This window comes from Hibiscus syriacus, unplaced genomic scaffold (assembly GCF_006381635.1).
Source record: "Hibiscus syriacus cultivar Baekdansim isolate YM2019G1 unplaced genomic scaffold, ASM638163v2 tig00111330_pilon, whole genome shotgun sequence".
Lineage (NCBI taxonomy): Eukaryota > Viridiplantae > Streptophyta > Magnoliopsida > Malvales > Malvaceae > Hibiscus > Hibiscus syriacus.
The window spans coordinates 12,449,633-12,465,455 of NW_024063059.1; the positions used below are offsets into that span (position 1 = coordinate 12,449,633).

General features: G+C 34.2%; 1 protein-coding gene across 1 annotated transcript; it reads left to right on the plus strand.

Annotated features, from left to right (window-relative positions):
- Positions 1–10,067: 10,067 nt before the first annotated feature.
- Positions 10,068–15,650, plus strand: LOC120158561 (uncharacterized protein C594.04c-like). The gene is given in 12 exon segments (XM_039169382.1): positions 10,068–10,177; positions 10,271–10,340; positions 10,670–10,737; positions 11,418–11,479; positions 11,606–11,687; positions 11,784–11,929; positions 11,931–12,015; positions 12,495–12,623; positions 12,714–12,775; positions 12,855–12,971; positions 15,308–15,356; positions 15,446–15,650. Coding segments are annotated over 11 exon segments (894 nt in total). The 5' UTR covers positions 10,068–10,126; the 3' UTR covers positions 15,330–15,356; positions 15,446–15,650.
- The last annotated feature ends 173 nt before the right edge of the window (positions 15,651–15,823 follow it).

Consider the following 15,823-nt stretch of genomic DNA (forward strand, 5'->3'; position numbering starts at 1 on the left):
TGATAATTATTAGTCAACACTCAAAATATGATTATTTTGTCTTTAAAAAATGTTGAGATAAAATATTCCGAAAAGAGAAGAATAAGGACCAAAGTTATTGAATCAATCAGTGGTCTTAAAGATGGGATGAAAATCGTTAGTTGACTAATGATTCTTGCTAGTTAGATATATCCACGTGAATCAAAATATTGATGTGTGCCATATCAATACTTTTTTTAGATAATTAGAGTCAACTATAAGATTTAGAATAAACTATAAAAGTACATTTTAAAATCTACAATTTTCTAAATTTATTTTTTAAATAAAATTTAAATCTTTTTAAATTTTTTGTAATTCATTTTAAAATTTAGATATAATTTTGAACTTATATTTATATATTTTAGAAAATTTTATTTTTTTAATTTTTTAATATATTAAAAATTAAGTTTTTAAATTATTTTTAATTATACATTTATTTAAAAATTAAAAAGAGTCACGTGCTATTGCTATATTATTATTATCTTATTAGTCTCAATTGAATACAATGCAATTTTATTCAAAAACTTTCAATCATTTGACAATGAATGTACATACACTTGCATATGTAATGCTCAAACTCGAAACATTAAAATATAACATAATCACTTAACTACTGAGATCGATTGGTTTGTGCTACTAATATCCTATTATGAATATATTATGTGTTAGAATATTTTAATATTTTCAATTAAAATGTATAATATAATATTTTAAATATTATATTTTATTAATAGATGTTACTACCTTATAATCGGTATTATTAATCAATAACCCCCATCAAATAATTTTTAGATGGATGCCCTCCAAACTGCACACTTCAGACTACCTCGCTACAAAACGCGATGTAATTACTCGCCTCTCACCATATGCGAGGTACGTCATACGTGGAAGCACTTTTCACATAATGGTATTTAATATTATTTTATTTAATACCTAGCATTCTGCAGGACGCGAGGTCCACGAGACATTGAATCGTCGCAAGTAATTTATCGCGAGTGGTGTTCATTATTCATCGCGTCACGCGAGGTATGCTATTCCAACCCAAATCCACAAGTTCTATAGGCATGTTTGAGTGGTATTTCGGGAATTTAATCTCAAAGTTTTTGTAAGTTATAAGATTACATGCATACTATTGGAATTTATCTTTCACTTGAGGCCATTATTGAGACATACGGGACAATGTAAGCGGATTAAAAATTGCATTGAAAATGCTCCCAAAGCTTGGTTTGTGCGTGAAAAAAATGCTAAAAGGGTTTGATAGGCATAGTCGAGGGTTTTTTCGGGTATTTTATCTAAACAATTTCGTAGTTTATTATATTAGAGGCGTAGTATTGTAACTTATCTTTCAATTGAGTGTAATATCGACACATACGACATTGTAAGCGGGGTAAAAATCGCTTTCAACATGGTTCCAAAGTTTGATCTTCTACATTAAGAAGATGCTAACATGGCTTAATAGGCATGTTCGGGGTGGGGTAAAAATCATAATGTTGAAGGATAACTTAAACAAATTAATAATTAATTGATACGAGAGCGTGATCGAATAGGTCATTTGTTCTTTGAGTGTCCGAGATTCCTACAAATACTGCATAGCTTCGGTTGCTCGGTTCTTTTTTGATGTTGGACCAAGTCCTCATCACAATAAATCCTCGTCGATTGTGGACGAACTGTTTTCTACTGTCGTAGTGAAAAATTTAGCCTTGTTGTAGTTTCATCATCAACTTCATCCGGATCCCTTTCGTTTCTAATGAGAGGAAACTCGTGCTTATACATATTTTTTTTATAAGAATGACAGGCCTCCTTAAAAACCTCCTTCTTGATCCAAGAAGGAGGAAAAGAGTGCCTTAGAAACTTTATTACTCCTCCGAAATTACATAAGATTTAACATAAACACCATACTGAAAAAACACAACAGACTAAGCTACTCAACAGAAACAAAAACCTAAACTCAAACGATAAAACGCACTGGAAACGACTAAACATCAACCAATTCCCATCTTATACATATTGAATATGGTTTGAAGTAAGTATACAAGATCAACGAATTCAATATAGTCAATCTGTACAGAAAAACAAGCAACATTGACGTGTGAACATGAGTATTTGAATGTTTGGAATACTTCACAGTCACAGGTTCTATCACGTAGATTAACGACGCATGCATTGTGATATATGCCTTCCAAATCCTTGAATATTCTGATACACGGAATTGATTTAGTTCGCGAGAGATGCATGTTACATTCTTTGTGTTTGCGTGTTGTATAAAGGCCTGCAATCTTCTGTGGAGGTTTGGATGGAATATGTGGGAACTTGCAATCAATTCAACTGCTTTTTTTCCAAAGGTTGCAAACAGGGTTGCCAACCGATAATATGTCACTTTGAAAATGGAAGTGATAGACAAATGTCGTACTCCCTTCATGATGAATTGATCGCCTCCACCAAGTTTGTTGTTAATATGACCATATTGTTTACCCCATCGAAAGATCGAAGCTATTTCTCTCTCGGGATTTTAACTATGTAGTTGTAGCCTTGTTGATTCCTGATTCTTATTTCATGGAATAACTCCTCAACCTCGCGTACGAAATGTGAGTGTCCTAGCCATTAAAAATGCAGCAGTTAATTAAATAATAAAAGAAAAAAATATATGAATCCCAAAATGATGAAAGGTGTACCCATGTGAAACATCATTACACATTCATCTTCATTCATAAACTTTTGTAGATAGTTTGTAGCAATATGGCGTAAACAGTACCAGTGATGATATAAGGAGGTTGCTAAGACGGTCTCATTTGCTCGATTTCATATCTAATCCCAGCGCCTATGTCAGAAATTAAACATATCCCACCAGAACGTTCACGCAAAACATGAGAAAAAACATCTGTGAAAGTACTTGAAGAAGAATTTCCAAGAGTCTATGTATTCCTTTTTACTATTGCAAAACAATGAGAATAATTTTCCTATTTCCGTCTTGTGCAACAGTAAAAAAAATAATATATGTGTGTGTCTACCGTACAACAAAGTGTCGTCGACCTGAACCATTGGTTTGCAGTGGTGGAATGCAGTCACACACTGCAGAAATGTCTAAAATATGTTGTGGAATTGGCACGCACCATGTATGACACAATCGTTTTTATACGTCAGCACAATTTCTAGTTTCACAACCATTCCCGGTATGTGTTTATTCATAAATTTCAACCATTATCGCATCTTTGTGTACGATTCTTCCTATTGACCGAACAATTTTTGTTGAGCATGATACTTAGCATACCATGCTTTATTGGTAGTTAACCGTGTAGCCATATTCAGATGTAATCAAAGCAATACAAATGGCAACTGATATACGTGGAGTTGTTTTCATTAGTAGTTTTGTTAGGATTTTTGGAAGCTCAAATCGATAACCGGAATAGTTTGCAAAGAGGGGTCGGAACGGTTTTATGTTTAGGGAATAAGGAGATTGAAAGATAGATAATTGCACAGCGATTTATAGTGGTTTGACTTTCTCAACCAAAGTCTACGTCCACTACCTTAGCTCCTCACCAAGGATTTTCCAACAAATTCACTAATTTGTTCTTTCTTTTGAGGATAAAGAGTAACCTTACAAACTCCCTAGTTTTTCCGGGCTAAACTAGAACCTTTCCCTAGCTTTTACACGGAATTAGCTAGAACCTTTCCCCTTTACAAAAGGATAAGAAATGTAAACAAGAAAACCTCTCTAAGGTAGGTGTTTACAAGATTGAGCTCACAAGAACAAAATATATACAAGAGAAGGAAGAAATAAGAAAGAAAAACTCTTCTCTTGTGTTTGATTGCTTGGATAGTTGTTCTCTTGCTTCTTCAAGTGTCCTTAGGTTGTATTTATAGCTTGGAATATGTTTGAAGTCGTATATAGCCGTTAGGGATGTTTTGGAGCCGTTTGGAGATGAGAAACAATTAATAAAACAGCTTGGAGTGTGGGGGGAATCGGTACCCCTCATGGGGAATCGGTTCCCTAAGTGCAATCTATTTTCGACCGTTAGACAGGGGGGAATCGGTACCCCTAGGGGGAATCTGTTCCCCCTGGAGGGAATTGGTAACCCTTACAGGGGGAATCTGTACCTCCTGGACAATTTGATTTTTCTTGAAACCCTTTAAAAAGAATATATTTTTAGCTCGATTAAGGCTCGAAATACTTTGTAAAATTGTTTTAAAATAGTTTAAGTATAAAACACAATTTTACACTTTAGTAAGGATTAAAATGAACTTTGAAAGACTTGGAGTAATATTTTGATATTCGAATAATTATATCGAATATACTTAGAAAATCTTTTGTAAAATCTTCAAATTCATTTAACTTAATTTGTTATATCGAAACATCAAATGTTTTCAACAGGTTTGAAGGCCTCACAAGCATGTTGATAACTCCGTAAAAATACTATATTTAGGACATTTACTTAAGTTATTGGTTATCTTAAGGCACATTTAGGATCATATAGATGCATTTAGGAGTATATAATTACATTTGGTGGATTGAATTTGCCGTGGTATTTTATTTTGCAATTGATGCTGCTTGATGGGAAGGGTTGTGTCTGGTTAGTGATGTACAGGTTCATGAAGCCAAAGGTGAGCAAGGGAAATTACCGTGGCAATTTGGGTTGATGAAGCATGAAGAAAACATCGCGGTAGCTAGGACGATTTTTTGGGAACAGAAAAAGACAAAAAAAAGTTGAAGATATTTTTATAAAAGAGCCAACTGTCCAACCCACACATGATTTATGTTGTCTGCAACTTAGGAGGGGACCATTGCCACCTTTGTACTCCCTTTCACGTGATAGGGATGTTACCTAGGGTATTAAAAGAATTTTAGCACAAAACCCTAGGATATTCCCTTAGTATAAATAGAAAATGATGCCACAAAAAATGGAAAAGATTCTTTTGGGAGATAGTGAGAGAGGCAAGAGTGAGAAGGCAACTACAAGCTTCTATTTTTTCTTCCTTTTCATCTTTTTAATGGTGTCCTTCAATTTCAAGCTCAAGGGAGTGGTGAGCTAGGTGTTTGAGATAAACTAGTGTCGCTAAGGTGGTTCATGGTGGCCAAGGGAGCTCACGACAACGAGCGTTGAAAGTTTTCCCTCCATCTCTGTGATTTCTTTTCCTTTATCTTTTGAGGGTTGTTATAAAGCGAATGATATTTTTGGATGATTTATACCCCACCATGAACTAAACCTTATTTGGTGTGAGTCATTTATGGATGATTAATTGTTTATTTTAATGAATGGTTTAGTTTTTTGGTTATTATTTGCTTTGTTTATTGTATTTAATTACTTAGGATTATAAGATCTATGAGAGTAGTTGTTTCTTAGGTTCACCACTTAGTGTTTGAGAGAAACTAAATGGTTCGATGCTTAGTGTTCGAGAGAAACTGGGTGAGGATCAATGTGAGCAATGGGTTTTAGTTTTTAACTAAGACCTAATCTACCTTAGAGATAAGGATAGGATTTTAACGACTAAAATAAGTAGAACTTAATCGATAGGTTTTATGCTATTGTTCAAGCTAAGAGGTATTGCCGTGGCATTTTCATCTGTTAGGTTCTTTGACTAGAGATAGCATAGGGGCACTCTTAGCAAAATTTGTCGAGTAAGTAAGCCATAGAACCATTCTAGAAAACAAAGCTTAGGATTCCTTAGTAACCCCACAAATTATTCCCATTGCAACTTGTTTGTGTGAGGATTGTCTAGTTATCTTTTTTAATCCTGAATTCTCAATTGTTTTTGTCTTAGCATTTTTAATTGGTTACACTTCATACATCTCACATGGCCATAGCATTTTCATCATGCTTAATTGCCACATTGTCATTATATCTTATTTTTCTATAATATTTTTGTTTGTCACCCATCCATACTACCATTGAAATTTCATGTACATATATTTCATTTTACCACAACATTATCATTGTTTGATACCATCACACTAACTATACTTAGATAATTTAGATTGATTCTTTAACTTAACTTGAAATTTCATCCAATCCATGTGGAGACGATACTCACTCACTCTATATTACTTGTTCGATTGTGTATACTTGCACATATTTTTGCGTAATTTATAAGTACACAAAACGTGCAACACACATGAACATCTAAGTTTGGATGATCCTGATTGAGCCTGCTCGCGGTGTATGTATGAGGTTGGACGTATTTTTGTTAACGTCCACATGTTGTTCATCTTTTTCAATCGTGATACGCCAACCCTCTAATTATAACCTTCGTGTTTGTGGACACATTCGACGGTATACTTGTCCGCGTCTATTTTTTTCACATTTGACGTAACCCAATGATGTATATTATAGTTCTTAATTGCATCCGCAGTGAGTTCTTTCGTTTTAAACGTCATTCCAATATAAAGCTCGCCATGAGCATGTTGGTGGTATTCATCAAGCTCTGGTAATTGGGAAAATTTCGTAGCGTTTAGAGGTTCCATAACAACCATTATGAAGTGAGATGGTGGCTCGTAATAAGAAACTTGAGGTATGACATATGAAATTTCATCATAATTCTCTCCCTTTGACATATTTAGATCATCTGGTTTTTCATTGAAAGGGCCTACCTCGTAACCATCTAGGCTGATCTCCCTTAGTAGTTCTTCATAAGAAATATCCTCCTCAAGCTGAAATAGTTCAGTGTCGTCGACTACGGGGATAACATAAGTAGCAATTGAGCGTCAATCATGAGACCGCTCATGAACCGTTCTACCAAGATCAAAGTCGACATCAGCAGCACAAGAATACCTTAGCATCGAAGATGATAAAGCACCAGCACCACTACAATATTGATTGTATGTTGAAAGTTGTGTTGCTAGTTGATTTAGGTAAAAGTCCAAGCTAGCGACGTAATAATGCGTTAGCATTGAAGATGATGATGCACCCAAGTCAGCCCAACTTTGTGTACTTAATAAATTGAAGTCTTTACGTAAATTAGTTGTCGGACTATAAACATTTGGATCGAAGTCAAAATCTGCCCATGTCCAACTTGGGATACTAACTGTAGTAGCATCATTAGCGTTAGAAAAAGTTTCATATAGCTTAAGTGGCCCTCATAATGAATACTGTATGTGACAATCGAGCATCATGTCCTGCGACCATATAGAACATTGTTCTTGACTTTTTTCATCAACTTCTTATAAGTTAATTTCTTCGACAACATTATCATAACAGTATATTCGGACTGAAAGATGGTGTCGAGAGATTCATCACACATAATATTGTCATCATAGTATACTAAATCAATAACACTTCCTCTCTTTGATATGTGTTGAAGATATCTATGATCATGCAAAGAGAAGAACAAAGTATGCAATAAATTATAATTACTTCAATCTATGTAATAATTGACAAGCGTCAAATAAACTTACCACTATAGTTGTTGATCAAATTCCTTATCTTTGCCTTCACTTAAGTTCTGTATGGTTTGTTTGTTCACCTTCAATTGCTTAAACTAAGGATTTGAATGGAAGTCTTGTTTTTTTAGTAGACTAGTTTCTTGACATGATGTTCAAGAGACATAGGCCTGCAAATTATATTTCTGACGTGATGTGGTAGGTAACTCGCGTTTTGCAAAAAGCGAGTTATTCAGAGATTCCTGATGTGGCATAAGCTGATTCGATGTGGGAAATGAAATGAAACTCGCGGTGAATAAGGCACGAGTTTACTGCCACGATGGTTATATAAAAATTATACCTCTTTTCCCACTAAACCTAATCATCTTATTTCATTCATAAATGATCTATTCATTCTCATAAATTTTCACTTCTAGTTTGAAAAAGACATAATCTTCCGGTGGCAGTTATAAAAAGTTTTTGCCTTGCTTTGCAAACCTTGTCCTCTATTAGCCTTGTACTTCGTTACCCTTCTGACACGACGCGAGGTTCCTCTATTAGGAAAAAATGCTATTGAGGTTTTTCTTTTGTATTTTTGTACCGAGAGTACCAATAACATAAGGCTTCCTCTTTTGGTGGCATTTAGATTTCCTATTGGGGCTCTCGAGACTCTTCTTGCAAGCGAACACCCTTTGACAAATGCTTGGGGCTCTCGCGGCTCTAAAGGTACAACAATTTTCAGGTTGTTATTGTGAAAAACACAAGGCTCTAAGACGAAGTTTTCCTTTAATTTTTCTGTCGTCTTGGTATCCGTTTATTATAGAAGGCAACATCGACTTGTTCTGTGTATTAAAATTAAAATGTACATATCCATTTTTGGAGTCGTTTAAGCCAATACTAAATTATGTTTGTTAGTTTAAACGTGATTTATTTTCCTTTGTAAGCATTTTAAACATGATTGGTACACCATTTACAAGTTGAAGATAATAACACCTCTAAGCTCAAACGTTCATTGACAATGTGTTATTTGTAACGCCATTTATAAATTAAACTTCATATAATAATACCTTAAAAAATAATATCATTATGGAATCGGACCTCGCGTTATACATATAGTGAGGTTCATCAAACGTCAAATATTATTCGATTCAGATTCATTGTATCTCGCACCCTGTGAAATGCAAGTTATAGTATGATTCATTAATATTATTCGATTCAAAGTGTGGCGCCTTTTCAACGTACCTCGCGTCTTCGAAGACGCGAGGTCTCTATGTTCGCTTCGTAATCAATGCGTGGACAATTATAATTAGGGCCCATTTTGGATGTCTTCCTAATCCTATTTCCAAACAAAATGATAAAAAGAATATGTTTTAATATGGTGCAATTATTCCCGAGAGAGGTGTTATAAAAAATTCTTGTGCACGTGGCTTGTAATTCTATAGTTGATTTCGTCAACACGCAATTAAGTTGCAACGGATAGAGATTATATTTTTCAAAATGTTTCAATGAAGAATTACGTTATCATGACGTGGAACCAAGCCGATAAAAGGTTTCATGAAAGATGTTCCGCTCCTAATAATCATGAAGCTTTATATAGTGAAGACGTGTATAATTATTTTAGTGGAATAAATTCGAAGTTCAGTCTACAATGTTTGAAGCAAGCAGCTGAAAAAGGTGATAACAACATATATGTGTATAACCTCATTCTAATTTGTTTCGGGGGCAATTTAAGGGACGGAGGATTTCAAATCTTGAGAACTCTTGATCTCACGAAAATAAATTTAGAAGTTATTCGTCAAGAGATGAATCTGTTTTTAGGGTTAATGTCATGGCTCGTCACAATATTGTTTTCCCAGAATAAATCGAAGCATGCACTTGTCCTACCGACTGCTCATGTAATTCACACCACCATCTTTGGCAAAGATACAATAACAATCTATGTACTTGTTATGCTTCTTGTTTTTGGAACCATGAAACAATTTTGTTTTTTTACATTCTACAATTAGGTTATGTAAGAGAATATAATTTATTAAACATTATGTATAAAAATATTATGTTTCAATAAATGTTATTTTTATTAAAGATTATAGAAGTTATATTCAAATAAATATTATATATAAAAATATCATGTTCGAATAAATGTTATATTATTAGATATTATGTTCAAATAAATGTTAATATAAAAAAACATTATCATGTCATATAAATAAAATTCTTACATTTAATTCGAATAACATATCGCTCGTGACGATTCAATGTCTTGTGGACTTCGCGTTCTGCAGAGTGCGAGGTATTAAATAAAAATATTAAATATCGTTATGTGAAAGTGCATCAACGTATGACGTACCTCATGATGAGAGTCGAGTAATTGTATCGCATTTCATAAGACGCAAGGTAATCTGACGTGTGCATTTTAGAGGGCATCCATCTAAATAATCTTGGGAGGAGGTTGGATGTTTAAAAAATTATTTAATGGGGTTATTGATTTAATAATGCCCTTAAAATCACGAGCTCTGAATTGGATATAAAATGACGTTGTGGGAAGCAAAGGGGAAATAAAGGAATTCCAACAGGTCATAGAGTATTCAAAATCAAATACATTTCAATCCAATAGGTAATTAGAATCGCTGTTCAACTCACAGCCACACACACCAACCTGCCACTGGCCACACCATTTGGGAAAAGAACAAAGCCACCCCTTCGTTTTAATCACAAACGAAAGACCAAAAACCTTTGTGTAAGCAAACAGGAATCAAAATGGGAACCGTCATAGATTCCCATTTCTTAGCTCTAACGGCCATTGTTACTGTATGCTTTATTACTTTAATTTACTTCTCTCTCCTCTTCATCTTATTTTTAAAGAATTCTCTCTTAATTGATTTATCTTGGTGTTTGGTGCAGGTGGGATATCAGTTATTTTTCTTTATTGTCACTGCTCTTCTCAAGTTTGATAAAGTCACCGACTTTGCTGGTACTTACCTAATCCTCAAATTTATCTTCTTTACTTGTTCTTTACTTCGCAAGTTTTACAAAGTTCAAATCTTCAGTAAAAGTCAATGTTATTCTCCTTTGGTACCCGAGTTAGAGTATTTGCGTCTGCAGGCTGTGTATTGTCAATCGACTAATAAAATTTTAAACAGAGGCTATCTTGTAATGACATATTTCAGACTATTACAAAAATTCTTCAAATGCCAAAATAGTTTTCTTGATTCATTGGTTTCTAACAAGAAATAAGAATTACTTTTATACGATTATCTTTTACAATTTAGGTGTTGATATCGTTTTTTTTTGTTCACTCAGGAAGCACAAATTTTGTTATAATTGCGGTGTTGACTCTGGTAATTAAAGGATCATGGCATTTTCGACAGGTAATTCGAAATCACTATTTTTTTTTTCAAATATGGAAAGTACATTGACGAAGTTACGAAGTACTTTCATGACATCCTCAAATAATTGACTGCGTAAAATTTTGCATGAAATACCAGTGAACCTCATATAGGATTCTGATTCTGATAAGAATTTTACTCCGAAACATTACTGATTTAGCTGATCTGTTACTTTAGTCACACTTTGCATTTAATTGTTTGCTTATGCATTGGAGGAAGTAGCCATAAACATAATTCTATTCGTACAAAATAGGTTCAAGTTTTTCATATTGAGTGGTAAAGAGATATCTTAACATTTTCCTTTCCATATCCTTTTTTGTAGAAGAAGTGAAATAGAAAACATTTCTTTTTTGTGTTATCATATGGTGTCCTCAAGCCACATTGGGCTCGAGAGTAATCCCTCTTGAGCCAAGAGCGTTAAATAAGCTCTTCCAATAGTGCGCTTCCCAAGATTCAAATTCATATCCTCATCCATTAGGCGGTTGAGGCCGCTACCTCGTCAACCAACATCTTGTTGGCAAAAGAAAATGTACTTATATTTCCTATGCATTTTTAGTTGAGGATCTTGACGATTTGACCCTTCTGAATGTATTTCAGCATGGAATAATGTTCAATAGACATTTTCATTTTTCACTGAGTGATTTTGCAATTCTTCTTTTCAGGTAATCTTGACTTTGCTTGTAGTAATATGGGGACTACGCTTGGGACTATTTCTATTGATGAGGTATAATAGTATGGAAATTTATAGTTATTCAAAGTTATGTTTTTTTTTCTGAAGCAGTGCTTTCTGTAACAATTCTTTATATGTAAGTTATTCACAGTTATGTTTTTTTGTCATTATGGTGTTAAGAATTTTGCAATGGGGCGAGGATCAACGTTTTGATGAGATGCGTAGTAATTTGGGGAAATTAGCAATTTTCTGGATATTTCAGGTATCCTTATCTATCTGAGTATGTCTATTTCTTTTCTGTTTGTTGACCGAACATTTAATAAACCTCAATGCACCCCAATATTACCATGCATTGCAGGCTGTCTGGGTGTGGACTGTGAGTTTACCTGTAACCGTTGCCAATGCGAGCGATAGAGATCCATCCGTTCAGGCTGCAGACATCATAGGGTGGATTATGTGGTCAGTGGGTCTCTATATTGAAGCTACGGCTGATCAGCAAAAGCTTTTTTTAAGAATTCTCCGAAAACAGAGGAAAGTGGTGCAATATTGGACTATGGAAATACTCTCGTCATCCAAACTATTTCGGTGAGGTGAGCATCACGACTTTCTGATGTCACCAATTATTCTGGTTGCTTTGTTTCCTAGATGATTCTATCTACAAGTAATGCTTGGTTTATTTTATACCCCAAATGGTAGATGGTGTGATTAAGTGCATAATTCATTTTTATCTTTTTATCTTCCATACTCCATCTTGCCGCCTCTTATTACCTCCTGCATTGTTCAATCATGTGTTTTTGAGATATAAAAGGAGGAAGTAGGTTCATCTATGTTTTTCTGGTTTACTATATCTGGTGCACCTTCTGTAAAAAATACTGAAATTTTATTTGGTTTGCCACATCATTCCTAACTAACATAACCTCTACCTTATTTTAACTTTATCATAGTTAAGACTAGACTTCAGTTTCAATTTCTGTATTAAAATATCTAATGCACCTGTAATTGTGGGTGGTAATGGTTATATCACTCAAATGACGTGATTTTCCTTTTGTTCTTAACAAATATTGGCAAGATTTTCCTTTGGTGGGGAATTTTCATCGCCTCTGTTCCAATACTCGAAGGTGCTGAATGGCTCGTAATTCTTGGGCCAATCTTTCTGACATTGCTACTTCTTTTTGTTAGTGGCCTACCACTGCTCGAGGTTCCATTGTCCTACCCTTGAGTTCTTATATTATAAGATCTTGCTACAATTCTGCAATCTGCTTTACTGATATTATATTACATCTCACAGGAGTCCTCGGACAAGAAGTTTGGTACTGTTCCTGCATATAGGACTTACAAGAAAACAACTAGGTTTGCCAATTTGCTTCCATTTCATCTCTTGAACTATGAATTGGAGAAGTTACTGAGTTTAGCATCTCTCTGGTTTCAGTCCTCTCATTCCACTGCCTCAAATCGTATATGGGAACCTACCGTTATGGGTCAAAGCTACTTTTCTCTTTGAATTTCCTTTCTACAGTCGGAGTTTGCCGCAAGTAGGGCCAAACTGGTGAGATTAAATCTAATCTTTTTGCAAATTGTTATTATTAGACTGTTACACAAAATTATCAGCTTTGCTAGTTTGATATTCTATACTGCATTATTTGATTGAATTTAAAATTAAAATACGAAGATCTTGGGGTACATATGTGGAAGAACCTACTGCCATTCACCTGTCTGTGCTGTTTGACTGACTGGAGTAGCTAATTCTTTATTCTATGTATCACATTGGACCAAATGAGCTTTTAGTTTCCATTGAACCAGTTTGATCTGGTTCTTTAACAATGCATATAACCTATATTGCTTATAGGTATATATTCGTTGCTGGCATTCTTTGACTGAGTTGTACTTGTACAAGGATGTTTTAAGTGCCAACTTGCTAAAACATGACACAAAAGAATCGTTGATAGTATATAATTCAAGAAATTCCACGTCCTTGTAAAAGGGATTGTTGTTCTTCTTAGAGGTCCCGGGTTCGAGCAGGGTGTGTGGATGTTGTCAATAGGCTAAGAAAACATTTGAATAGATACTACCTTCTAATCATCCCAGACTATTCAAAAAAATTTCCACATCCTTCCACAACTCGGTCAATCTTTGAACATTTCCACCAACTCAGTCTACCTTTGAACATTTTAATAGACTGAAAATCATACCCGGCTTGCTTATTTTTTTTTTCCTTTTTGACGCATGCACGTTAAGGGTGTGTTTGGAAAAATAATATAATTTCGTAAAAATGTAATTACTACCTTAGTCACGTGTAGTTACAAAGAATTCTAATTCGTTGTACATGTTTGGCTAGCAGAATATAATTACATCTTAATATCCTATGTCATGTTTGATGGTACAAATTGTAATTACATAGTTATAAGTTTAAATTTTAAAAATAATATTAATTATAAAATTGAAGAGTGTAGTTATTCGTGTAATTACACCAATTCTCACCCTTTCTCCTAAGAAGAGTCTAATTGGGGGTCTTCAGTTATACTCGATTCAGCGAGACCCACACATTACAATGGTTGGTCAAACATGTCATATGTATGTAATTACATCCAAATCCAGTTTCCATGTAGCTTTCCAAACGCGCCCTAAACCTAAATGTTTTTCCTTTTTCATTGAAGACTATTTTTTTTTACAATTTGTGTATCCTTATATGCAACTATGCGTGTCTAAATAATTGAAGTTGGGTAGAGGTGTGGAATGTCAAATGGATAAACCAGTTTCCACACAAATTTAGGACATACAAAAGTAAGCAATAGAATGAGACACTGGAATTTATTTACGTAGTTCAGACATAAATCTATGTTTTTAAGGCTTTTGTCTAGTGAAGAATTCGATTACAAACAATGATTTAAGTCCTCTTCTAGTTAATCTTTATCTCCTAGTCAACCCAAGGAAGTTATCCCATGGATATATATCATGATAAATGAGATTATATTGCAGCCGTATAGTCATGGTCGAGTAGGACTGCTCACAGCAATTTGAAATTTTCACATTTGGACAGTAAATTCTCTTTTACTAGATTGATGATTATCTGATAAACTGCTACTTTGTTCGACTCAACAGTGGATAAGAGTCATAATATAAATAAAAAAATGCTTTCAATTTTATTTAATTGCACATATGTGGATTGAAGATATGGAAAGGGATGTGGCCACTCCATAAACCACATGCCTGAGTACACTGCCGTCCCAAGATATATTAAACTGAACTAAAAATGTTGAGAAATGGGATTGTGTTTGTAAAGCATGAAACTCATAGCACACTGTGAGCTTGTGAACTTAATTTGAGAATTCTTATAATACGATTATTTATAAATATAAACTTTGCTCAATATATAACACGATTATATGTTTGCAGTTGCTTTATTATTACTTTCCCCATTGCTTTTTCTAGAGGTTATTTATGCCCTCTTTCTTCATATCCATTGTTCTTTTGCTTGAAGTATGTTTAGTATTTAGTTGTCCTTCATAAGGTGGACTTGACATATGCTTGGTTTCCTCACAACCCTACTTCACTTAGGAAGGGAATTTGTTTTCTCCCAAGAGCCGAAAATGAAAGCAAAGTGAGGCGATAAAGAGTAAATTTGTAATGAATAAAGGCAAGTGATTCCCTAGATTTTTATGTTCACAAAATAAAGTGTTTGTGATACAATAATAGTGGAGTCTCTAGTTATGCAATCCTTCAAGTGTGTGTGTTTAAACATTTTAAATATACCCAAAGAGTGTTTGTGTCTTTAAATGATAATAGAAATTTGAAACAAATAGAAGCAAAATATTGATATTCTTTAATGACATACAGGATTTCTTTCCTTTGATTGTTTTCTAACATCATTTCCTCTTGTGCAAGGCAGAAATCAAGGATGGATTAGAAGTGGTAGTATTCCTTGGTTTGACACGTTGGTTTCACAACTTTATTGGCACTTTCAGAAACAAATAGAAAATACGAAGAAAATATCTAAAATGCACGTGAATTTGAAATTTTCAGGGATTGCCGAGGTCTAGCACTGGGCACCTTTAACGTGAAAGCAATAGGACCGTATGGCAATGCTATTGTAGTGTTCTTGTTCTTGAAATTCTTCACTTGGGAGAGCTTTTAATTTTCTACCTCATCTGATTAGACTTTACCTTCTTGTAACATTCTTCTTGTCCTTGTATCCTCTCTTATGAAAATAAAGACCATTTGCTTTGGGTTAAATGACTTTGAAATTGAGTTTAAACCCTGTGTTAAATGGTTTTCCCAGTTCAATTGAAACCTACATGGTCTTTAAAGCAACATGATAAATTACTTGAATATGAAGAAATTAGTTAAGCATGTTTAAAAACAAATTGAGTGGGTTTGCTAGTGGAAAATAGCAATACCAAA